At 37.0% G+C, this 26,738-nt stretch overlaps 1 protein-coding gene across 2 annotated transcripts in view; it reads left to right on the forward strand.

Annotated features, from left to right (window-relative positions):
* The window catches only part of LOC138716443 (peroxidase-like), a 118,263-nt gene extending 92,103 nt beyond the window's left edge, over positions 1–26,160 (forward strand). For both annotated transcript variants that reach the window (XM_069849540.1, XM_069849541.1), the window contains exons 10-16: positions 5,289–5,421; positions 7,308–7,435; positions 8,369–8,571; positions 9,611–9,780; positions 15,090–15,198; positions 17,525–17,618; positions 25,890–26,160. In XM_069849540.1, the coding sequence (XP_069705641.1) occupies positions 5,289–5,421; positions 7,308–7,435; positions 8,369–8,571; positions 9,611–9,780; positions 15,090–15,198; positions 17,525–17,618; positions 25,890–26,012 (960 nt within the window). In that variant the 3' untranslated portion in view covers positions 26,013–26,160. The remainder of the gene's footprint in view (positions 1–5,288; positions 5,422–7,307; positions 7,436–8,368; positions 8,572–9,610; positions 9,781–15,089; positions 15,199–17,524; positions 17,619–25,889) is intronic.
* Positions 26,161–26,738: the final 578 nt, after the last annotated feature.

The following is a 26,738-nucleotide window of genomic DNA, read 5'->3' on the forward strand; positions in this document are numbered from 1 at the left end:
CAGAGAGGCGAACCTAGCGGCAGAAATTGTCATGACTCACAGAGACCTACTCTAGATCGTGCTATGCGCCAGCTTGTGTAATCCCGTAAGCAACGCTTCCTACAGAGCTGCGCACGAGATCGGATGAGTCTACTTACGAATTATAGGGGACTGGGTTTGTCTTTGCCTTGAACTCTGTAGACACACGCCCGACCTTTCCCTTCTATTCCTACCCCCTCTACAGAAACATTGTTCTCGTACTATACATCGCGAGGTCTTAACAAAATGGATGAGCTGTAGAGTACTATGACCCTTCTTTCTAGATGGTGCAGTGGAAACCCAGTCAGAGACTACAATACGAATTTTCATTTTTCAAGTACCCTTGTAGCCTCTTATATGCAGTTCATTGGTCATTTTAAAAGAATAGAATAAACGAAATCATAAATCATTTAAAATGATGTGATATAAAAAATAAAATTAATGGAAAACAAAATTACACAAAAATAAATAAAACAAGCTATAATAAAACACAGAATTAATAGGACTTCCAGGTGACAGGACTGTCGGAAGAATACCTGAAGTTGTATTTGATCAATTACAAGAATTTAACTGCGGTATAGCAAGAAATTAATTGCGCATGCTATATTATTATTATTATTATTATTATTATTATTATTATTATTTTCCTGTCTTGGTCATCAGTCTATCTCATATCCTACATCAGAGTGCTGTATTGGAGTTAAATCGCTCGCTTGAACTCGGTCGAGTGTCGCACCCTCGAGTGAGATACGATCGGTCGTGATACGCTCGTAATAAATAGAAGCACATTACAAAGTCATCTCACCGACATGCCTTATCTTGTATGGAAGGCTACAGATAAGATACACATATGTTTTGCTCACACGGTAAAAATAAGGCTTTATTTTCAGTGTTTATGACAAACATTTAATGGAACAGTCAATGGAACTTACCAAAACAGGAACATGAAGTTATAAAGAAAATAGTATGAAAAACTTCGATATACAGTTACTATTGCTAATTAATAATTATTCAATATTTGATTTACCACATATTTAATATGATAGGTCCATACATAGTGTTCCGCCTATATACTGCGACAATGTAGTAATGTTTTACAAAATGTTATTGATATAGCAGTAGATTAATAACAATATTAGTACAGAGATAACGTCACAGAAAATATAATAAAACGAATAATCATGCTGCACAACTGTTACAGACGCAAAGATTGATACACTAATTATTAGAGATGATGATGATGATGATGATGATTATTTTATTATTATTATTATTATTATTATTATTATTATTATTTGATTATTATTATTATTATTATTATTATTATTATTACTAGAAAACTTGATACAATTCTTGCATTATCGTGATTGTGTTCTTCGTTTATAATAATTACATTTACATCCAATAACACCTATCAGATGTGGCAAAAACAAAATCACTCCTGTGCGGAAAAAAAAGAAACATTTACCTACAACATTTATATTACATTTTAAAGCAAGTTTTGTAGTTGTACTATGGAGAGGTTAGTTAAACATTGCAAAGTTTTGAAATGATAAACATCTATGATGTAACTACACAGTTCATCACTGTAACAAGAACGAATATCTAACGCTCGGCTTATACCGTTCGAGGATTTATCGCTCGTGACAATTTACCCATCATGCACGTGCGCTACCTATCGGATTATGCTATGAAGTACTTGGCGCTCGAGCGAAAACGTCCGATGCAGACCTCTGTCCTACATACAAAAAATATCACGAGTCGCCACTGGTTGGTAAGAGTGCAGACAAACGCACCCTCTCAAGTCTCAAGCCCATCTCCAGTAGCACTGACCTAACCAGCTGACTGGAATGTAAAGAAATGACTACTACGGTAATCTCGCAGATGTGAACATGTTAAATGACATGAAATAATGCTCATGACGCAAACAATAATATAAAATTAAATTAAATACACATAATAACAAACATTAATGAAACTACGATTGCACGCAAGGTAGCCTACGCTCGGAATTAGTAGAATGAGTATTAACTTACCTCCTGCTTTGAAACCTGCTTATCGCAGGGGATGTTGAAAATGGGAACCATTCGCCTGGATGAATGCTCCAGCCCGTCTCTCCAATTTTCACGCACTCTCGCAAATACGGCGTCATTGTTTCTAATGTCCTCAGCAGTTTGCAAAATACGAAGGTGAAGCTATTTCGACTCTTCAAGTCACCCCCAGATAGAAGTCTAATGAGCTTATTTGAAAGCCATATTTGATTTTAGATAAGTTGGAATTATAATAGAAATAGTTAGCCTACATATGGTTTTAGTCAGCAACTTATCGAAGTATATAAGTACAGAATGAATTCTGTCACATCACATTAAATTATATATTGCACGAATATTTTAAACTTATATACAGTCATCTTCAAGTGATAGACGCAATAAAAGCAACAAAACTGAACACAGGTGATATACATTAGGTGAACACTTGTATGCATTACAAAATTAAACCTGTAGGCTACACTAATTATAAGAGAATATAAGCGTGGCTCTAAGTCACAACAGGATTCAAAATATAACAATTAATAGTGACTTAAAATAGTCTTGTAATATGAAGACTACACTTGGCTTAATTCCATAAAAGTTGTTACTAACGACAGATTGTATGCCTATATTTAAAATTATAGTTTAAAATATCTAAAAGTTTGAAAACGACGGAATGTATCCACAAGTGATGCAGTGTTCAAACAAACAAAGTCTATGAGATGTAGATATTGGTATTCAACCAATGAGTTTAGGTGAGGCACGTTTGCAAACGTAAAATGCACTCCTGGATGTAACCACGCGTACAACCGCTCAAGCAAGACTGAGTACTGAACCCAGGGCTCGCGGCTTACCTGTACTAGGCGAAGGGATGCGATGATGCCAAACGTTGCTGTCAGAATTATGGAAAATGTTAATGGTTATATATAATTTGCACGAAAACCATCAATTGTATTGCAAAATTGCAAAGGAACAAATCATTACTAATTGATTTCTTTAATTAGCTCAGTAAAAATTAGAATAGTATGAATAATATTTACCGAATAAAGCAGGTTTAAACATTTAAGGCAAAAACATTTTTTTTTTAAGTATTCACGTCTCACCAAAATGTTATTTCCATTTTCGTTTGTTTTTTTCCCAAGGAATAATCTGTTAAAATTTTCACAATTATACCACTTCCACTCAGTATATTATCAGGGAATATTTGCATTTTGTTTGTGCTACAGTTGACGATTTATTCTTGATTCAAAACACTCTACTTCGTAGACTCTTTAAAAAAATATGTCATAGTGATAAAGCTTGATGCTTACTACGATGACATTTCCTACAGTTTAAATTATTTATTCATTTAATCAATTGATTTATTTTTAGTGTTAAGGCCATAAGGCTTTCTCTTACACCAAAATACGTAGAAAATATAAATAACCGCAATACAGAAAGCAATGTAATAATAATAATAATAATAATAATAATAATAATACTGATGGAGATCCTAAAGAAAATTGGCGTGGATTGGAAAGAGAGAAGTAATCTTTATATGAAACAACGAGTGAAAGTCAGTATAGGAGAAGAAATGTCAGAAGGAAGTGAAATTGGGAGAGGAGTACGTCAAGGATATCCTTTATCACCTACCCTGTTCAACATCTACTTGGAGGATTTAGTAAAGAACTGTTTTCAGAACATGGGAGGAGTAGGAGGAAGAAGAATAAAGTGCATAAGATTTGCTGATGATATGGTCTTGTTAGCAGAAGAGGAGATGATACTAAGCGGTATGCTACTGGAGCTAAATGACAGATGTGAACAGTATGGGATGAAGATAAATGCAGATAAGACGAAGAGCATGGTCATAGGAACAAAAATACAGAAGATAAAATTTGCGAATTCTAAATGAGACAGTAGAGCAAGTGGACAGCTTCAAATACTCGGGTTATACTATAATCAGTAACATGAGATGCTGGCAAGAAGTCAAAAGGAGGATAGCAATAGCCAAGGAAGCTTTTAATAGAAAAAGGAGCATCTTCTGCGGATATCTGGAAAAAGAACTGAGGAAGAGACTAGTGAAGTCCTTTGTATGGAGTGTGGTATTGTCTAGGGCAGAAACATGGACATTACGCGAAGTGAAAAGAAGCGAATAGAAGCATTTGAAATGTGGATATGGAGAAGAATGGAACGTGTGAAGTGGACAGAATAAGAAATAAAGTTGTGTTGAAATGAGTGGGTGAAGAAAGAATGATGCTGAAACTGATCAGGAAGAAGAAAAGAAATTGGTAGGGTCACTGGCTGAGAAGAAACTGGCTATTGAAGGATGCACTGGAAGGAATGGTGAACGGGAGAAGAGTTCGGGACAGAAGAAGATATCAGATGATAGACGACATTAAGATATATGGATCATATGAGGAAACAAAGAGGAAGGCAGAAAATAGGAAAGACTGGAGAAAGCTGGATTTGCAGTAAAAGACCTGCCCTTGGGCAGAACACTAAAATGAATAATAATAATAATAATAATAATAATAATAATAATAATAATAATAATACTAATGAGAGAAAATTTTAATTGTGTTTAGTTACATATGATTCTAAGAGTTAAACAATTACAACTTAGAGTTAAATAAGATGATCATTTCTTCGGTCCAAATTAACATAGGCTATTAAAAATAGAAGTCATATTCTACAAAAGTAATGTATGAAGAAAGACCATAGGCCTATTCTAGAGACGAAAACCAGTCTTTTTGACAAACTCGTTCGAAACGAGTGAAATTCGTTCTCGATTAAGAACAGGAACTTGAAATTCGGAACTGCTGACGCATGCACAAATGGCTTAATTTGAGGTTGAGGTTAAAATGCTTCGAGATTGGGCAGGTTAAAATTAAAAATTAGTCAATCACGAGTGATTTGGAAGGTGATAGTGATATACTTTATGGCGAATTAAGTTCGCAAGATGAATATAATTTTAATATGTGAAGAAACTCCAAAGGCCATGAAAGAACAGTTCAAGAAACGTTCCAACATAAATCCCGAACTAGTTCTGAGAACGTACTCAACAAGCGTATGCGTCGAAAGATGTTCGGTATTAGTTCGTAACGCGTTCTGAATTGCTTGCTGGAACAAACCTATTTTTTACAATCGCGAAGATTTCCTAGAGGGTCCTAGCCCTTCGAAATTACATAATTTCAGAAGTATTTTCTCACTACTGTTGTGCAGAAAAAATGTAATATATTTAAATTTCTCCTGTTCTTTCAGGGCTATTGGAATGGCTACGATCCAAACGTAGACGTCACTATTCCTTCAGCCTTCGTGACGGCTGCATTCCGTTTCGGACACTCACTGCTGCCCAGCGTGCTGGAGCGATGGAGTCCTAGTCACGTGCGGATAGGTAAGTAACAATAAATTGGCATGGCGTACATCAGGCATGCCAACTGATCTTCTTAGGCGCAAGCGCGCTCTTTAGAGCTCAGTGTGCTCGCAGCTCTCGTCGGGAGATTGGACAAGAACATTCTAAACGAACGGGCTAGTCTACTAATAGGGGTTAGTGGAAGCCGTTAGTGCAACGCGTATATGCAAGAGAGCGTACATTAAATTTAACTCAGAATGGAGACTTATTTTTTAGTAAAAAAAATGTGGTATGAACACACAGTACATAATATGCAAACAAAAAAATGCATCTTCAAAAATGTGACGTGGAAAGACATTACGAAAAATATAACGAAGAAAATTATAAAAATATTCAAGGTGACTACAAATTGTAACTTAATAAAGAATTTACTTCTGATATAAGTAGGTATATGAAATTAATTACGAATAGTATTTTCATTTCTAATTTTTAAATATTAATCATATAATAACAGTTTATTATGCACTTTCCTTATTTTGCAGACTGCAATATCTGATGAAATCTGTATGACATTATCAGTTAGTTATGATATATCCCTCAAAATTTCAAAGACGTGTCATTCTTTCTCTGATGGACCTTTTATTGAGAGTTGTATTCTAGACTCTGTACCCAAAATATCTCCCAATGATATAAGAAAGTACAAAGAAATATATTTTTTATTCAGAAAATAAACTAAGAATTCGATACACACACAGTAATATTTTCAAGTTAGAGATTTCTCGCTTTTCTTTTGATGGTAATCATAGGCGAAAAAACTTAATTTGCATTAATACGAGTACGAGCTTGAAAATGTTATAAAACATTTAAAATCTTCTTTTGCAAGCTCGAGGTATTCCTTTGATGCACAACTGGTCAACGCTCTGCGAAAAAATGTATAGTTTCAACATTCCACCAGTAGGTACATACAGTATGTCAATGAATTTTTCCTTAATATGTTTTGGAATTTCAGCCAGTTGAACGCAACGGATTCAGTATCCATCTATGACTGTCATAGTCTAATTGTTTCGAGTTTCTTCCAGAAAAAGCCAAAAATCGTACTTCCGGTGGCATCCACTGGTTTTGAGTAAAATTATAATTGTTCTCGATTTTGTATTTTTGGAATGGGGTCAAAACCGGTACAGTAGTGGGTGCTCCCAACCCGCCAACTGAAGTCTCGCCCAAAAGTGGGTCGTCTCTTCAAAAGTTTGGGAACCACTGCACTAGAAAAATACAGAGTTCTTCCACAGCCCTTTTGGTGGTGCGATTTTCAAGTCTTAAATCTTTTATACTGGAAATTTTAATTTCTCTGACTTCACAATAATATTTGTAGCTGTATCTATAGACGTGTGCAAATTATTAGACTCAGCATCACATTTTTTACATTTTCATAATTATCATGGCCATAAAATAATTCTGTAAGACTCTATGAGACAGGATCAGTACACAAAAGTCCCAGAAGCGAATTTTTCCACAAATGAGGGACTGGTTCCCTGATGGTGAATGTGTCTTCATGTAGGATGGAACACCCTGTCACAAAGCCAGATTAGTAACTAATTTTCTGGCCAGGTAACAGCCCAGACGCAAATCCAATTGAAAATCTTTGGTCTATCGTAAATAGAAAACTAAAAAATACGATGATTACCACCAAGGTGGACCTCATAGAAGCACATGGATGAAGACATCAAGAAACAATGAACATCATGCCAAACCGCATAAAATTGATGATAAAGAACAAAGGGTTTCATACTAAATATAAATTGTTGCATACAGTGTGTAATAAATGAGTTTTGTAGAATAAATGTTACTTCAATCATATTGAGTCTAATAATCTGCACAAATCTGTACGCTCGTTTTAATTTGTAGCCTATATTTTCTTATTTGTCCCGCAGGAGCTCAGAGGCTGAGTGAGGTGTTGAAGCGGCCATTCGACCTGTACAAACCAGGTTGGTACGACCAGTACGTGGTGGGTCTCGTCAATCAGGTGGCACAGGCCATGGATGACGGCGTCACGCAGGAGGTACGGTGAAGTTTCAAAATGTTCATTATATTTAATATTTTATAACACATCCCAAACAATTCTCTACGTCAAAACTGTAGCGATGGTATTTATAGTAATATACAGTATACTGGGGGCTCGAGTATGACTCCCAGCTGGTTGGTGGAGATTTACCTCCTTCCTAGAGAGAGAAGATGTCTCTCTTTCATTCCACAGTTGTCCGTTGTCATAAGAAGTATAGGGAAAAATCTGACCATGTGGTCAGGGATTCTTGTTACCTGCATTAGTTAATAATACTCAAAAGAGTGATTAAGGGATGGACCAGTCCACCGTTGTGGCTGAGGAGTTAGCGAATCTAACTCCGAACCCAGCGGGCCCGGGTTCGATTCCCGGTCGGTACGAGTTGCCTTGGTGAGGTTTTTTTTCGGGGTTTTCCCCTCACTTCTATGATTGAATATCAGGTAACTTTATCAAGCGACTGGAACCCCACTCATCTTCGCCACTTCCTTTCCTCCCCTGTCATCCTTTCATTCATCATCCCATTACTTCTTCTGGTTTTCAGATCGCTCTACAGGCGGCCCTCCGAAGTTTCTGGCTCTCTCGACCGGCCTCCGTGGATTGCAGGAGTGGTAAATGGACTCTGTTGGCTGTAGGGACCGGTCGTTAAGGGAGTCAAGTGGTTAGGTCGGTGCGCGTAGAGGATCGGTGGGCACGCAACTCATCCCATATCGGGGGTGTATAATAGACCTCAGGTCGTAGTGCGTGGGATGTTACCTCCCTCCCTCCTACAATGAAAAAAGGGACGGGCCAAAGGTCACAATTCTGAGTTTATGATGATGATAATAGCGATAATGTCAATGTCTTCTTCTTCTTCATCGTAGTTTAATCTCTCCCGATGATGACTTTAGCAATGATAATTCTCAACAACTGAAATCGATCATTGTGATGTTTCAGGTCACAAACCATCTCTTCCAGCAGCCTTCACACCGCTATGGAATGGATCTGGCGTCTCTGAACCTCCAAAGAGCCCGCGAACATGGCGTACCTGGATACAACAATTACAGGCACTTATGCGGGTTGCAGCCTCTACCCCGTTGGTCTCACATGCTACGCGCATTGCCTAACGAAACGGTAGAACGTTACCAGGATATTTATGAGTAAGCATTGTCAGGAAGTGTCTTAAGCAATATACTTTTTATGGCATTGCATATTGCATTTGAACAGATATGTGCAGAGCAATACTGAGATAGGTGACAGTCACTATAATGACCACCACAATTATTTATTTTCAGCTTTGACCTTTTAGTCTGTTGCTATGACAAAATAACCATTAAGTTTATCTTCCAAAGTTTGTTCTTTCTTGTGGTGTAATTAATAAAAGCAAGCTAATCTTTTCCAGTTCATTCTATAGTTTGTTACTTGAAAGACGCGTAGAAATGTCATTCCAGGTGACTATTTTCATTTTCTTGGCTTTATTTATACAATGTAATCTTTCTAGTTTAATTCTAAAGAGAATTTGATAATAGTCGAAATATCCAAAATTCGAATCAATTATCAATATTTTTAAAAGAAAATTCATATCAATAAAATAATTACATCCGTATAGTCCACAGCAAAGAGTAATATATGTAGACTATACACTGCCAGTTAAAGGTTTTATTGATACTAATTCTCTCCCACAAATTTATTCCCCTTAGGCTTCGCTTAAATCTACTGACAGAGATTTTCGGGTAATGGCTTGCATTAGATTGCAATTTCTCTTGCTTGTGATAAATATGGTCTGGTCCTCTGCTCTGGAAGTGCACCTAGGTCCTCCACATCGTGTCTGGTCTGGTATATTTTAACCGTCATATCAAAAAGTGTGGATACTTTTTTACTTTGGTCTTTGTGTAGGCCTACCGGTACCTAAAGTGAAAAATGTGGTAAAGTAAATGGCCTAAAGTAACTGTGATATCCGATACTGACTTGTGGGCCATCAGCCCTGACAAGAGTCAGGTGGGGGAGATGGAGAATGTGGAATGGTAGAGGAGAACAAAAGAATCTCGAGAAAAGCCCTCTTCTACGATTGCTTTGTCATGACCAGATCGGGGATCGAACCGAAAACGCCTGGACAGAACACAAGCACGCTAGCGCGGAATCTCAGACACGACTGAAACAATATAGTAAGAAAATATATTAATAAGTCATTGTTTTCAGTCACCCGGATGACGTAGATCTCTGGTCGGCCGGCATATCGGAGCGTCCCATGCCTGGCAGCATGATTGGACCCACATTCAACTGCCTTATAGCCCGAACTTTCCGGGATCTACGCCGCGGGGATCGCTTCTGGTACGAAAACTCTGGATGGCCGAGTTCCTTCACGCCTGGTGAGTAGACGTCAGATAAATATGTCCGCACGGTCGTTCAATGGCTTCGGGGTACTTCATTTGTATTTTACCTTATGTAATCGTACTTAACAAAAATTCAAATTCGCAGGTTCTGAGAAGAAAGTGTTGGATATCCCAGGATGAAGTTTTATTTCGAAGTTGTTATCCTCGTAATATTCTATCCTCACTAATAAATAGGGCAAGGCAATTAATGATTTTGCATCTTTTTCTTATGAAGGTTTAAACATTACTAGCATAATATATGGAAATGTATGACATTAAAAACCGGGTTAAATAAAAGCAATTCGTTAGGGCATTTTTTTTTGCATTTTCTTAACTTTTTTACGAATATGTCATTTTTTTTTTAGCAATTTTTAGGTCATTTTGAGCATTTTTTTACACTTTACAGGAAGGCTGTGACATTATTTGTATTTGATTTGAGATTTTTATTATAATTCAGTATTTTCCTTGTCAATACAATTTCTTGGAATTAAGTAGATGTTTTCTAGCTTCTACCCCTATTTTTCAAGGTATGTGCATAATGAACTTGCCCACTTCTAGGAATTTTATTCAAATTCTTAGAGCGTATGCTAGCTTGTACCCCTATTTTTCAAGGCATAATGAACTTGCCCACTTCTAGGAATTTACCCACACTCCCACAGAGATTCTTTTCTCCAGGTAAATTGGCATTGTTATGCTGTTAATTGAGGTGGTCAGTTGTTTCTAGTCGTCTGTGTGAACAGGTCAAGAGCAAACTACCTAAAGTAAAGGAAACTGCTAGTGTTAAATTAAAGGCATTTGTTTCAAAATACGGAGAAAATATTTTTTCAACGGACGGTCGTATTTTATTCTGCAAGATCTGCGATGTGAGAGTGGTTGCTGAAAAAAGTTTACGATAGAACAACACATGTCACGGGAGAAACATAAACGTGGCCTGCAGAGACTTGAAAATAAATCCAGTGTAAACTTACAGCAAATGCTTCTGGGGGATACGTGTTCAACGTTTTCACCATTTTGTGAGAAACTATGTGAAGCTTTTCTATCGGCTGATATTCCTCTTCACAAACTGAATCATCCTAAGCTGCGAACTTTCTTAGAAGAGGAGACCGGAAAATTAATTCCAGATCCCAGAACATTGAGAAGAACATACGTAGCTCGGTGCTATGACAAAACTTTGAAAAAAATAAGAGAAATGATTGGAGAAAGAAATGTATTCGTATCCATTGACGAGACAACAGACTCTATGGGCCGTTATGTAGCTAATGTTATTGTTGGAGTTTTAGAAGCACACAGCCCTGGAGAACAATTTCTACTACATTGTGAGCAGCTGGACAAAGTCAACTACTCAACGATCAGCTTAGTATTTGACCATGCATTGAGAATACTTTGGCCTGATGGGATTCGAAATTCCAATGTATTGCTTTTTATAACAGATGCAGCACCCTACATGATGAAAGCAGCTGCTTCTTTAAGTGCAAAAATGGTACATGTGACGTGTTTAGCGCATGCATTACACCGGGTCGCGGAAGAAGTACGTGCAAATTTTCCTGAAGTGGATAAATTAATTGGATGCGTGAAGAAAGTATTCTTGAAAGCCCCCTCTCGAATTTCAGCATTCAAAACAGAAGATCCAGAAATCCAGTTGCCATTTTCATCTGTTTTGACTAGATAGGGAACATGGCTCCAAGCTTGCAGTTATTATTGCAAGAATTTCGATGTTGTGAAGAAAGTGGTTGATTCATTTGATAATGGTGAGTCAGTGTCAATAAAAAAGGCGCAAGAACTGTTAGCTGATAAAGAAATCGCTGGTAAACTTTCTTACATAAATACTAATTTTGGATTCCTTCCTGATGTCATAACTGCACTGGAAAAATCCCAAGTGACATTAGTGGAACAGCTACAAATAGTGGATGAAGTGGTGAATGATTTGAGCTGTGCATGTGGTAAAGTGGGTGATGCAGTGTCAATGAAAATGAAAAACTGTCTAAGCAAGAACAGGGGGTACACAACATTGTGTTCAATTGGCAGAGCTTTGTCTGGTGAAAATTTTTCTCTTCCTGACTGTGAGTTAAATCCAGGAGATATTGCTTGCTTTCAGTTTGCTTCAATTGTTTCCGTTGAAGTAGAGAGAAGCTTTTCCATTTATAAGTCGGTACTAGCAGACAATAGACAATCATTTTTGTTTGAAAATCTCCGCCAAGTTTTGATTGTTAACTGCAATTCAAAATTGTTGTAAAAGTGCACTTGAAATGAATTTTCTGCAATACAAGGTACTGTAACATGTATTTTTTTTTTAATTTTATGTAGTTCAATAATCAAGTGAGTACTTAACGTAATTAAAAGTATTTTCATTGGCAATGCTTTACTTTTTATTGGCCATTTTTGTTGTTTTTTTAGGTCATTTTTTTGTATTTTTAGGTCATAAATGCATTTTTTATTTTGCATTTTTTACCAATTTATAGGTCATTAAATGCCTTGTCCTACTAATAAGAAACAGTAGGTATTCACTATTAATTGTTTTGTGGTCAGTATGGCACGATATCACATATTCAGATGATAAAAATCAATGTATGTATGGAAATCCGCTTCGAAACTCCTGCATATGGTGACAGCCAATAGCAAGGCGCTGCGACGTACGTGCTATATCATGGATTGTAACTCGTACGAGGTAATCCCTGGCGTAAGCAACTCGCAGCGCATATTCTTTAAGGTCGTTTTTCCTATTTTATATTGAAAGTTATTTACCTTAGCAGAGCATGCTTAACGTGCAATATCTCCAGCTTCTATAGGCGTTTGGACACCCATGTACTATATCGTCTCCTATGAGTGGCATAGAGGAAAAAAGAGAGAAGTCAGTTCCCTGTTAGTTCATTTATAATGTACTGAGTCATGCTAACATGCACTCAAGTGAATTCAAGCACAAGGGATATCGTATAGGGCAGCCATCCGTGCCTTATTGACAAGGATTGTCTCGAGTCTTGACATTCACAGCACTGTCACAGAGTTTACTACCGAATAGGGAAAATTGCAGACACTAATATTTCTAAAATAATACTCTGCACATAAAAATGCACAAGCCCTTCTTATGCACTTTTAATCACAATGTAAAACATGTTTTACTTAATACAATAATGTATTACTTTAGTGCATATATTTTCGAAATAATAATTAATTTTTCTTTGTTATTTCTTCGTCTGTTTTACCTCTTTAACATATATTTATAGTTGAAACACAGACGTTAGGTCCTTTTTATAATGTGCACAATTTTAATGTCCATTTTATTATGTCCATTACATAAAAGTCCATTACAGTATGTCCATAAATATATGTCCAATGAAGTATATGTCCAATGAAGTATATGTCCACCTTATTTTAGTCCAATTGCACAAATTTTATGTCCACATTTTTATGTCCACATTTTTATGTCCACTGCATAATTGTACAATACATTATGTCCATCTACAAATTTTATGTCCACATTTTTACGTCCACTATATGATTGTACAATACATTATGTCCATCTACAAATTTACTTCAATTCCCTACTCAGTCTCTTCTACCTGTTCATCTTCATACAGCTCCAGATGATAACTAATAGCTTTGAGGTAAGTTCTGATGTGTCCTTCGTTGTAGCTATTGTAATTCCGAACAGTCTCTTCTACTCGACTTAAATTCTGTAGGTACGATCTATTAATAGGGTGTCGCACATTCAAATGCCCGCCAAGCAATTGGATTATTATAATTTCATTATTCCTTTGGTCTTTCTTGATAAATTCCATGAAATTCCAGACCGACGCGTGATGTGTGACGATGTGTTTCTTTGGTTGAAGGGTGGACGTTCAACATTCTGTTTCCTATTCACCATCCGTACCATTGCCATTCTATCGGACAGTAACATCAACGCCTCTTCATCTTCTATTTCAGATAGTTCTTGAATAACAATACCTTGAGGTGGTTCGTTTGGGTGACTTGCAACCCTGCATTTCACTCGAGCGACTATTTCCTTAACGCGATTGTCGGCCGGGTTTGAGATATGCGTATGATTACCTTCTTTGAATATTTGTAGGCCTGTGTCATTCCTGTTTGTGCAACACCTTGCATTGCACACCTCTCTTTTCACATCTCCACTATCTCTTTTGCCCATTACTGCTGTATGAATGATAACAAAAACTTTTATACAATAGCAAAGGTTTTCCTTTTTTAGACTGGATCAATTTTGCTTCATCCATGGTTGTGGCTCAATGTAGCCTACTCTAGGAAACAGGGTAGCCGTTTCCATAGTTTCGATGAACACTGAAACAGGAAGCAAAGAATACTGCTCATGCAGTATTAAATAAAAGTGGACATAAATGACAGTGGACTTAAATAAAAGTGGACATAAATTAAAGTGAACATAAATGAAAGTAGACTTAAATAAAATTGGATATAAATAAAAGTGGACATAACTGTCATGGACCCAAAAAATGGACGCACATAAAATGTGGACATAAATGAAAGTGGACAAAAATATTAGAGGACATAAGTCATATGGACATGGTTTCAATGGACTTAACGTCTTGGAACCTTATAGTTCAATGCGGTATAGGAAATGGTATACATTCGATCCGAGACTAGAGAAAAGCTCACATTTTAAGCTTTCAATTCTTCAATGAAATGAAATATCCTGAGTGAAATGATCAGACAAACAGATTGGATCTCAAATAAAATATATTCAATCATCCCGGAGACGATTTACATGCACCTTTAAGATTTTTGCAAACCCAATTTTCTCTCAAGTCATAGAGTTACATTTACTGATTCCCTCATACTGTTTCTGTGTGATTTTCTTATTTCACTTTACTTGTATAATGGGAACTAAGGAAATCTATTTATTTATATCTTTAATTCATTCGAATGTATTATCAGATTCGATGTAGTTTAAATGAGATAGACATCCCAAAATTCTAGTTTCATTTCTTATTCTGTCTGTCCATTTCACATACTCCATTCTTCTTCACATTCAAATGCTTCTAATAGTTTCTCTTCATTTCGTCGTAATGTCCATGTTTCTGTCCCATACAATGCCACATTCCACACAGAACACTTCACTAGTCTCTTCCTCGGTTCTTTTTCTGGAAGTCCGCACAAGATGCTCCCTTTTCTATCAAAAGCTTTTTTCTTTGCCATTGTTATCTTTCTTTTGATTTCTTAGCGACAGCCGATTTTAAATAAATTGTAAATTTTACCGTCAATGGATTTTTAACAATGTTCTGCAAACAAAATGCAATGTTTAAATCACATTTATTGAACTGGTGTATCTTACTTTTCAGAGCAACTACGCACCATCAAGCAGGTACGCCTATCACGGCTGCTATGCGACGCTAGCGACAATCTCGAGACGCTGCAGGTGTACGCCATGGTGCTGCCAGACTTTCAAACGTGAGTACATGTCATTGTTAATAAACAAAGCTGTCTGAAATAGCATACATTATTTTATCATACATTTTGTGCTGTAATTAAAAGACGCTATCTTAAATAATCAAGTACTGATTATGCTAATTCTGAGAGTAATCGGGAAGGCTATACATCCTATTACGCCCTCGTTGCCTAGTATGTGACGCAATACTTGGAAAGTGAATGCCATTTCGTGTTAAAACATAATTCTTGACATTAGAAAAAATTGTTAGAGAAAATTGTGATGCAGGGTTAGCAGTAGTGCATAAAAAACTATTTTTATACAGTAAAACCTTGCTAAAATGTACCCTCTATAAAAAGTAAACCTGCACAAACGAAAAATAAATTTGGGAACGGAATGATTTTCTATGTAAAATAATACTTTAAAACGGAAAACTGCCTAACGCGAAAACGGAATCATTTTTGGGCACCATTTAGGTAAAAAAAAACCGACTAAAACGGATAATTTTAAGCGTAACTGTTGCTAAATTCTTTCAAACCATTTTTAATTTTGCGATAATACTGTACGAAGCATGACATCAAGCAAAGATCTGGAAGACTTTCGCTATTCTTTGTCAGGCGTTGGGGGTGAAGCTTCTCTAACCATGTCACTATTCTGTGCTTATTGTCAAGGACCCGGGCAGGTTACTGACTTCCTGTACCGTTACTTCTTCCAACCCTCTTGCATTTTTTTTTCATTTATTCTCAGTTTTGTGCTAACAAGCCAATACAGTAATAAAGGACAGTGCGAGTAGAATAAAACTGTGAATAATTGTAGTGTAGAATAATCATAAAAGTGAGCAGTTCTCAGACCCTAGGTAGTATTCGAAACAAACAATAAAATAATAACATTAAGGCCACAAGAGATAAATTGCATAGCGCATTTATAAAAACAATACAATTTTATAAAATACTCGGATGTAAAATATCCGAAATGTCAAGGTTGTTAAAAACATATATTAAACAACAAATGTAACCTCCTGATGATAAGTAAAACGGGTCAATAAGGAAGTGTAAGTGTTCGTGTAAGTATAGTGTAGGGAATGGGTGAGGATGATGAAGATGAGGAAAGGAAAAGGAAAAACCCGCTACCAGCAAGCAGCCTATTCCTGTCGAATAGCACCAAGAAAGCCGCTAGGCTTAACGTCCCGTGCGACGGACGAATCACTATCAACTAGAGATGAACAACGATCGAGAAAGCGGACTAACAGCGCCCGCAAAGCCGAAAACCCGCACGACAATGTTGCATTACGTCGCGTCCTTGACGTAAGGACTGGTTGTGAGTCTTCCGAGACTCGATATTGATGACTTCCGAAGTCCCGAAGTCAAGCAGCCTTGAATCGTCAGAGTTGTTTATACTTGACTGAACTTTTATTTACTTTGGCAACTGTTATGTATGTATAAAATAAATAATCAAGTAGCCTATTTGAAACATTTCTACCTTTCAGTGTATAATAATCCGTTCCCCAGTCTTTATTTAATTACTAGGCTCTTACTAAAAGACTAGGAATTCTCTTTTCATACATTTAAGTTCAAGTGTGCAATCTCAAATAAAAAGATAATAACGTTATATTTTATGTTTCTTAGAAATGCAAATTTATTTGACAATTGTTTTTTTTCTTTCTATTTATATAACCATAGGGAATATAATATAATAGAACCAGAACATTTTGATAACTAAGATACTGTTTTGTCTTTTTGTCTCATTTAAACATTTATAATGTTATTAATTTCAATGATGTATGTTATTCAAAGTTACGAAATCTTTCCACGCCGACCAAATGCTGTTTCGAGAATGATGAGCGAGACTCGAAGCGCACGAAAATGACGAGACGAGACTCGAAAGACAAATGCAATGAACAAAGCGAGCGAGAGCGGCAGTTAATTTTGTACATCTCTACTATCAATAGTGACATATGCCTTCTCTTCATATGCACTGCGGAGAGATTTGGGATTTAACCCAGGCAAATTACTGCACATTTTAGTGATTAGAAGTTGTCCACAGCCACCTCTAGTTTCGACATAGAAATTTTACACGAAAATCTCTGACCCCGCCGGGAATCGAACCCGGGTCGGCTAATTTGGAGGAAGAGCTAACTCGGCGAAATACTACTGCAGTTAGAATTGTAGAAGGAGCAATACTATTGAAGAAGTCAGTTCCTAAATTCAGCAATGCTCAGCGGTAATTGCACAGAATCTTACGGGAATAGACACTCGTATTCTTGTACGAGAAGGCGTCAAATGACTGAACCACGGCTGGAAGGATCGACTCTTCGCTAGTGAGCTAATCTTACCATTCTCTTTTTAACAGAAACCCTCGAATTTCGTGCAAGAGCCGTGTGCTTCCCCGACTAGACCTCTCTAAATGGCGGGACGAGGCTGGTCAACCGGAATTACCACAAGTGGTAAGTACTTTCTCTTTTATCATAAAGAAACAGGTTTAAACTTCCTTAATTAAGTCAGTTAAAAAAACTGGTATAGAAGACAAAAAAATTATGGTTCATTTAATGACGCTCGCAACTGCAGAATTTATATCAGCGTCGCCGGTGTGTCGGAATTTTGTCCCGCAGGAGTTCTTTTACATACCAGTAAATCTACTGACATGAGCCTACCGCATTTAAGTGTTCCATGGGCCTGGGCCGGGATCGAACCCTCAGTCTCGTATTGTCCCTTTCCCCAATAAAGATTCATAAACCTTGTATAATGGCAAGGATCACCTTATTGGATAGTAGGTTAATAAACAAGTAACAATTTATTAATATAACAATAAAATAAATGATATAAATAATGAAAATAAAAATAAATGAATATAAACCAAACACTTAAATGTACCCACACGCACATACGTAAGTTATATCACAATAAACATCTCAATCACGGGATAAAACGGAAGTTTCTTCCACCCTAAAACTGCCAGACCCATGCAGGGGTAAAAAGTAAAACTGACATAAAAATATAAATCTGAAAAACTAACTTCGCTAAGGCACAAAGCCACAGAGAGAGAAAACGGGAAATAAAATAACTCACTTTCGTTCAGTATACATAAAAAGTGACTCACTATGCAAACAATAACCACACAAGTTAAATATTAACTGAAAAAAATGAGAGGAGAATCAGCTCCACAAAATAACTTCAAAATACAAGTCCACTGTCAATGCAGATTATGTAGAAAAAGACACAAACTATCTACAATAACTCGCCACACATACGACACACATACATGTCCATCAAGGCAAATCAGATATCAAACGTAATCATACATCAGAAATAAAGTCACAAAATGGCTAACCATATAAAACATACACACAAAATGGTGAACGAGTGTGGTCCCCAAGACCTATTAACCTGATCAACATCAAACCTCAAACGCCTGTTACAAACCAGACATAACCCAATTTCTGCGTCAGCTAGGAATACTCTCTCTCTCTCTTTTGACAAACGTCAGCAACTCTGCCTTCTCCGCATGGATTAGTATTTGTATTTTTGGTGGTGTGGAAGAGAAGGCCTGATGGCCTTAACTAAACCAGAACAAACAAACAAATAAACAAAACAAACAAACAAACAAACAAACAAACAAATAAATAAATAAATAAATAAATAAATAAATAAATAAATAAATAAATAAATAAATAAATAAATAAATAAATACGAAGCACGCATACACAGCATACTGCCTCCATGCTCAGTCCATCTCCGAAGTGGCTTCCAGGACGGTAGACACAAAACTCCTTCCTCGGACAAGGCATTCGCCACAGGAAAACATAAAAACGGTTAAAAATATGATTCCTCCAATAAACCATCAAGTCTCGGACCTAGGGGTACACTCGTCTTCCGGTATATAAGCTAATAAAATAAGATAATAAGAACAATATATTTATTTAAACTATGTAATACATTCATTAGTTCTCAAATAACTTTGTAACAAGTTGCGTGTAATTTTCCATGACTGAATTGTACTTCTGTTTTATTAATGTCGTAGCTCGGTTCCAGTTCGCTAAACCATGGGCTATACTCGTATGTACTACGTTTCACAATTATCTTACAGTGCTCCATATCCCTTGCCCTGATGAGTTCTGTAGTCCCTGTTGCCACCTATAGCAGGGATGCAGAACTGGCGAGAGAGAGGTGGAAAGCATGGGGAAAGCGTTGGTTCCCCGTCCGCAGTCCACTGGCGTTGAATGACGTATCTGTGGCCCGTATGCAATCACATAAGACAGACACTGAATACAAATCCCCTCCCCTACCAAGTCAATGACGCGGGGATGGAAGAAAGGGGTCAGTGACGTATTCCGATGAGTGACGCAACGCAACAATTGTCGCCCAGTTCTGCAAGAATGACCTGTATATTAAAAAATCGTTAAAAATTGACATTTCTTGATTTTCCCCAACACCCTTCAGCTACAAGCCTTTATCGTCGATGCCTGTCATTTGACGACGGACAAGTTGCAGCTTTTACATCGGAACAGATTGGAGCACATTCACCGACCTGTGTCTGACTCTTGAAAACCGTAATTTGAGCACATTATGTGACATTTCTATTTTGAACTGATCTTCCCTATGTATGGAGACTTTTGGGACAGCCTGTATATTGAGAAACGGAAGAACCCCGAGAAAAACCTCCAAATGACCTGGCTTTGTTTGGGATCGAATATCGGTCCCTTTTAAAGAACTCGACACTTAACCGGCAGTCTATTTAAGAGAAAGCACAGTAGTTTATGGTTGATTAGTACTTATAGTCTACACCTGTGGAGTAACGGTCAGCGCGTCTGGCCGCGAAACCAGGTGACCCGGGTTCGAATCCCGGTCGGGGCAGGTTACCTAGTTGAGGTTTTTTCCGAGGTTTTCCCTCAACCCAATACGAGCAAATGCTGGGTAACTTTCGGTGCTGGACTGCGGACTCATTTTACCGGCATTATCACCTTCATTTCATTCAGACTCTAAATAACCTAGATGTTGATACAGCGTCGTAAAATAACAAAATAAATAAATAAATAAATAAATAAATAAATAAATAAATAAATAAATAAATAAATAAATAAATAAATAGATAAAAGTACTTATACAACAGTCAATCTTGTTTTTATAGACTACATTCATTCTGCAATGCGCGAGTTTCTCGTACACACCCTATAGATGCACGCATATACCTTATATGATGTTTACATGGCATATCTCTTTGTATCTTGCTCGCATTCCCCACGTAAGTTATAATTTTCCGCGCCACCGACCCGACATGAGTCTCTCGGCCAAGGTCTCCTGCGATCTTCACGACACACATCGTCGAGCCTCTTGGAAAGTCTGAAGCATTCTTCGAGCTCTTCGTTAAGGAAATTTACTTTACTATCTAGAGACAGTTTATCTGCTTCTTCGCTCTGTGTACTCTTCACCCTATCAGCTTATATTTCTCACAGTTTATTTTTCCAAGGTCATTCATAAGCCCTGGGCATAATGGGGAAGTGGAAGGAAATTTGTCATTGTTTTGTCGCCTCTCTTTCGGCATAGTGATAGAGTGACAGATTTGTCCAGGATCCTAAATTTTCATCGGGGACAATTAATTCCTTTTTACAGGTACCTCACATTATAAACAAAATTGAATACTGCCAGACTAGGAGGCTGGAATTTGTCATTGTTTTGTCGCCTCTCTTACCTCACGTCATAAACAAAATTGAATACTGCCAGACTAGGAGGCTGGAATTTGTCATTGTATTCTCGCCTCTCTTTCGGCATAGTAATCGAGTGACAGATTTGTCCAGGATCCTAAACTTTCATCGGGGACAATTAATTCCTTTTTACAGGTACCTCACATTTTAAACAAAATTGAATACTGTCAAACTAGGAAGCTGGAATTTGTCATTGTATTCTCGCCTCTCTTTCGGCATAGTGATCGAGTGACAGATTTGTCCAGGATCCTAAATTTTCATCGGGGACAATTAATTCCTTTTTACAGGTACCTCACATTTTAAACAAAATTGAGTACTGCCAAACTAGGAGGCTGGAATTTGTCATTGTATTCTCGCCTCTCTTTCGGCATAGTGATCGAATGACAGATTTGTCCAGGATCCTAAACTTTCATCGGGGACAATTAATTCCTTTTTACAGGTACCTCACATTTTAAACAAAATTGAATACTGCCAAACTAGGAGGCTGGAATTTGTCATTGTATTCTCGCCTCTCTTTCGGCATAGTGATCGAATGACAGATTTGTCCAGGATCCTAAACTTTCATCGGGGACAATTAATTCCTTTTTACAGGTACCTCACATTTTAAACAAAATTGAATACTGCCAAACTAGGAGGCTGGAATTTGTCATTGTATTCTCGCCTCTCTTTCGGCATAGTGATCGAGTGACAGATTTGTCCAGGATCCTAAATTTTCATCGGGGACAATTAATTCCTTTTTACAGGTACCTCATATTATAAACAAAATTGAATACTGCCAGACTAGGAGGCTGGAATTTGTCATTGTTTTGTCGCCTCTCTTGCCTCACGTCATAAACAAAATTGAATACTGCCAGACTAGGATGCTGGAATTTGTCATTGTATTCTCGCCTCTCTTTCGGCATAGTGATCGAGTGACAGATTTGTCCAGGATCCGAAACTTTCATCGGGGACAATTAATTCCTTTTTAAAGGTACCTCACGTCATAAACAAAATTGAATACTGCCAGACTAGGAGACTGGAATTTGTCATTGACTTGTGGCCTATATTCTTTTTTGCTTACACCGCCTTATAAACAAAGCAGAGTAAGACCCTATGTATCAGTGGTGGATTTTAGGCTACCAGCGAGAGCTGAAAGTTCGTAAAACCTGATACAATCCGTCACTGACCTTCCTGTCCGCTAGTATGGCACCAAAACATAACTGTCTCAGCCAGGGAAGATGGAGTGAGGAGATAAGGGGTGTTCTGCAATAACTCAATTGAGCTAATAACGCCCAGGCCTGAGTATTCTCCTTCCAAAACATAATTTACTAGTGGTGGAGGGGCATTGCGATCCATTTCAGTAGATCTATTGCGCTTCTCCTTCAGCAAGGCGGATTCCCAGAACTATACCAGCTAACTACACTAAGGTTCGCCGAGTATCCAGGTTTCGAAGCATGCAAGCTCACTCGTCCCTAGACCAGCCACATTCCTGCATTCCCAGCCGGCAATAGGGAATACAATGCGATGAAGGTCGGCAGAATGATGTTGATGCCTAACGTGGGAAAACGGGAGAACCCCGAGAAAAATGCCAACTACGATCTTGTCCGCCACAAGTGTCACTATGAATAATTTTTTCACGAAAAATCTCAGGCTTGAGGGGACTCTGTGCATAAAGAACGCTCTGTACTTATCAGCAATGTCTCATATAATAATGACCCTGCATAAGAGTGGTCAATCAGGGTTTTGCTGTTGATGATCCTTTAGGAGAGAAACAGATAAGGGAATGTGAGGCCACTGGCCTACCTCAGACAGTACAGAGTCGGCCCCTAGATTCAAGGCTGCGCTCGGGTAGAAATTGGAATCCTGCTTAGGTTGATTACCTAGTTAGAATGTCTTCAATGTCAGGTAATCACATGACAAATCTTGGAACTCATCTCGCCAAATATCGTGGGTTGGGAACTGAGTTGAAAAAGCTAAAGGAGAAGTTAAAAATAAGACCAGCAGGAAACACCCTGAAAATCTGGGTCAGTGACAGCTTAGCCTGATACTTGAAGACCTTCAAACATACGTGAAACATTATCGAGCAATGACACCTTGTGTACTTCGAATATGACACGACACGAATTTATGTACTGATAAATGTACAACCTAAAGTGTTATTTGTTCCATCTTCCTCAGTCTTCCTATAGCCTACACCAGGCGTCCTCAACTGACCTTGGCGCTAGTTACGTGCAGCGCCTAGCCTGTTGTGTAGCGATGTCTGTGCATGCGCACGGATATAGTTCATTCTCCGCAGTAGCAGTGGCGGAACAGAAATGTTACAAGAAGGGATATCCGATAGGCCATCCACGCCATTGAATTTGTTATTATGGGAAGAGTCATTTCTATTTGCTGAAAAGTCGGGAGTGCCCACGTGTTTGGTTTGTGGTAAAGTTCTGAATAACAGAAGGAATTTCAACCTACAACGATATTATTCGTCCTATCATTCGAATGTTTATGAAAAATATAAGGGAGAAGAACGAACCACTCTCATCTAAAAATTACTAATAAGTAATGTGTTATATTATTAATAATAATAATAATAATAATAATAATAATAATAAACTAAACATTACACATTCTTTCCTTAACTCTATCGGTACAAAAATAACTAATTTTTACAATTCGTTATCTTAAAGTACGTTTAATAAGCTTATTTGGCATTTAATAAGTTTCTAGAAAGAAAAAAAGTTTGTTAGATATACTGTACAGGAAAACAATTCTCTTATATAGGCTGTAGTTTGATGGAGAATAAGTATTGAATATAGTTTATTAATTTTTATTAGTTGTACATATTTGTGGCCTTTATTTGCATGTAATTTCTACGTCCGTTAAGCCGGAGCCAGTTTAGAATTTGGAAGGATGGAATAATGTGAGACGAACACAAGAAAAGTGCTATCTGTAATACAATTTCAAATTTATCTGTAGATTGGCTGAATATTCTCATATGCTACTACAAAATATTATTTTTCTGAAGTCACTTAAGCCTTCAGTATAATTACTTAAAGCAGTAGTGTCAGAGTTGTAAGCTCCGGAACCGGTTGTAGTGCTAGAGACGTCCAATCGGAGCGTGAACTTGCTTATGTCTGTGGAAGCTCCGGAGCTCGCAACGAGTTATAGTGGAGCGCTCCGCTCCGTTTAGGCTGTGTCTGACAACGCTGACTTAAAGCTTAGATACCCTTATTGCCCAACTTTCTCTTATTCAATTTTGTTTCTGATGTGATGTACCTGTAAAAAGGAATTAATTGTGACATGATAGGCTAATAGACGAAGGTAATGACTAGAAGAGTTCAGTAATAAGGAGAGACATCGCTAGGATATTTGGAAATCGTTCCTACCCTTACATACCAATAGAAGTCCTGGGAGTTAACCGACAGAATCATCTGCACTTGGAAGTGATAATTTCATATCCGACAAGACTAATAGCCTATGATATTGGATATCAATTTTCGATTTCTCATATGAGAAATCGTCATCTTCGATCGGAGTCAAACCCGCGATACTTGGGATGAAGAGAAAAACATGATAGAAATTATATCACATTAATAAAAATATGTATAATTATTCAGCTGATTTAACTACAATCTATCAATCTTTAATTCATTTTGTTTGTTGATGAAATATTAATTTTATCGATGTGCAATAATAAAACCAAATTAATATAATAAAAATAATGAAACGATCTTTAAAATGTTACTAAAGTGTAATTTGTCATAGTGGGAGGTTGAATATAGGAGGAAATATTTAATTATTCAAATTATGTAACCATCAATGCTTTCTGGACGAGTCAGGTTACCTGTTCAGGGTGTAAGATTGAAGTTACCTGAATGAAAAAATCGAATTTCTGATAGAGATAAAATGCTTAAGGGGTTAGTTACAGCTTACAGCAGTAAAATTTTTGGAAATATTCAACATTTTTTATCCTCCATTACTGTATCTTGTACAATAATGAAAATTGGTAGGTGTAAAACACTGTCCTGCTATATGAAACAAATATAAAAAAAAAATGTGTGTGTGTGTGTGTATATATATATATATATATATATATATATATATATATATATATATTTTCAAAATTCAAAATGGTGGCAGTTCACTGTGCAGTGATGAAGCGTTTCCCTCATGACTCATAAATTTGTAACTTTTTCATGTTCTCTCTCTTTTATTGTATTGCGTACACACCTGTGGAGTAGGTCAGTGCGTCTGGCCGCGAAACCAGGTGGCCCGGGTTAGAATCACGGTCGGGGCAAGTTACCTGGTTGAGGTTTTTTTCTGGGGTTTTCCCTCAACCCAATGCGAGAAAATTCTGGGTCACTTTCGGTGCTGGACCCCGGACTCATTTCACTGGCATTATCACCTTTATTTCATTCAGACGCTAAATAACCTAGATGTTGATACAGCGTCCTAAAATAACCCAATAAAATAAATTTATTGTATTGCTGAAACTCATGTTTACAATATCATGCTATTTCAATTACATTCCTTAATAAATACTCGTAATATATTTTTTTTTGTGTTAGAAGAAAATACTGATATTTGACCATTTTTTAAAATGAATTTATTTTTTATCAGACAATCTATCAAAGGTAGAGAAGTGATTTTGTATCATATTGTAGATATGATATGCATAAATACACACAAAAAATTTCATCACAGAATGTTGGATACTTTTTGAGTTATGAGGGAAACGCTTCGTCACTGGACAGTGAACTGAATTTAAAAAAATGTTAATCTTTTTTTAAATCGTAAAAATATTTTTTTTTCATATAGGAGAAGGAAAGTGTTTTACACATACTAATTTTCATTATTGTACAAGATACAGTAATGGAGGAAAGAAATGTTGAATATTTCCAAAATTTTACTGCTGTAAGCTGTACCTAACCCCTTAAGGGAGAGTCAGTCCATTCTTTAAGATGGGCTCTATGCACCTTGTCGTATGTGAGACACTAGTACTCAAATCCTGATAAAAAAATTAATTGATGATGCTTCTTGTTGCAGTCGCTAGGGGCTGACGGTGAGGAAGACAGCAACTCTGTGGAGCCTCCAGTTATTGCCGAGGGAAGGTCAACGAGGGTTCGTTTTCCCGACGATTCATTTCTCTTCGATTTCTTTAAAAAGTAATTACAAAACAAATGTTGCCAGCCTCGCATAAAGGCAGACTGAACAGAGTACTGGAATGAGTGTGTCCGAATGAATGAGTGAGTACTTTCCTTGAGAGAATAAAATATGTTTCATTTGTTAAACTTCAAGTTAAATATGGCTGCAAAGTGGAATGTATACGAATTTACACAACGATAAGGTGTGTTCATGATAAAATAATGGTACATCTGCTGACATTCCGTTGATCAGAATGTTTAAGTGACGTACGATTCTAGTTGACAATGTTACCATCACTGTTATTTTTTACTCTTTTACGAACAAAAAGAAAGTTTATAAATATTTTTCTTATATTTTAATAACAGAATACTTTATTTACATTAACTGAAATCTGTTTTATTAATTTTCCCTAACCTGTTTCCCTGAAATCAATTGAATATGTAGGAAAATATTTGTTGTTTTTGCTGCACTGATTTATGTCCAGTTTTATGTCGCTTGTTGCGATTCGCAAAAGTGTGTATCTGTGATTCTTGTTCTTATTGTCGATTTCACATGCTTCATTCGGCAGAACAGCTGTTCGCACAAATAAGTGCTACCAAAATAGACAGCATTAATAATTTACAATATTTTTACATACTTCAGATTTTTTTTTTGGAAAAAACGTACATGGAATAGAAATCAACAAGCGACGATCCTAAGAACTTGTCTTTTAATGCTGAATCATTTTGAAGATCTGCAACTTCCAGTACA

The sequence above is a fragment of the Periplaneta americana genome, chromosome 16 (assembly GCF_040183065.1).
Source record: "Periplaneta americana isolate PAMFEO1 chromosome 16, P.americana_PAMFEO1_priV1, whole genome shotgun sequence".
NCBI classification, from domain to species: Eukaryota; Metazoa; Arthropoda; class Insecta; order Blattodea; family Blattidae; genus Periplaneta; species Periplaneta americana.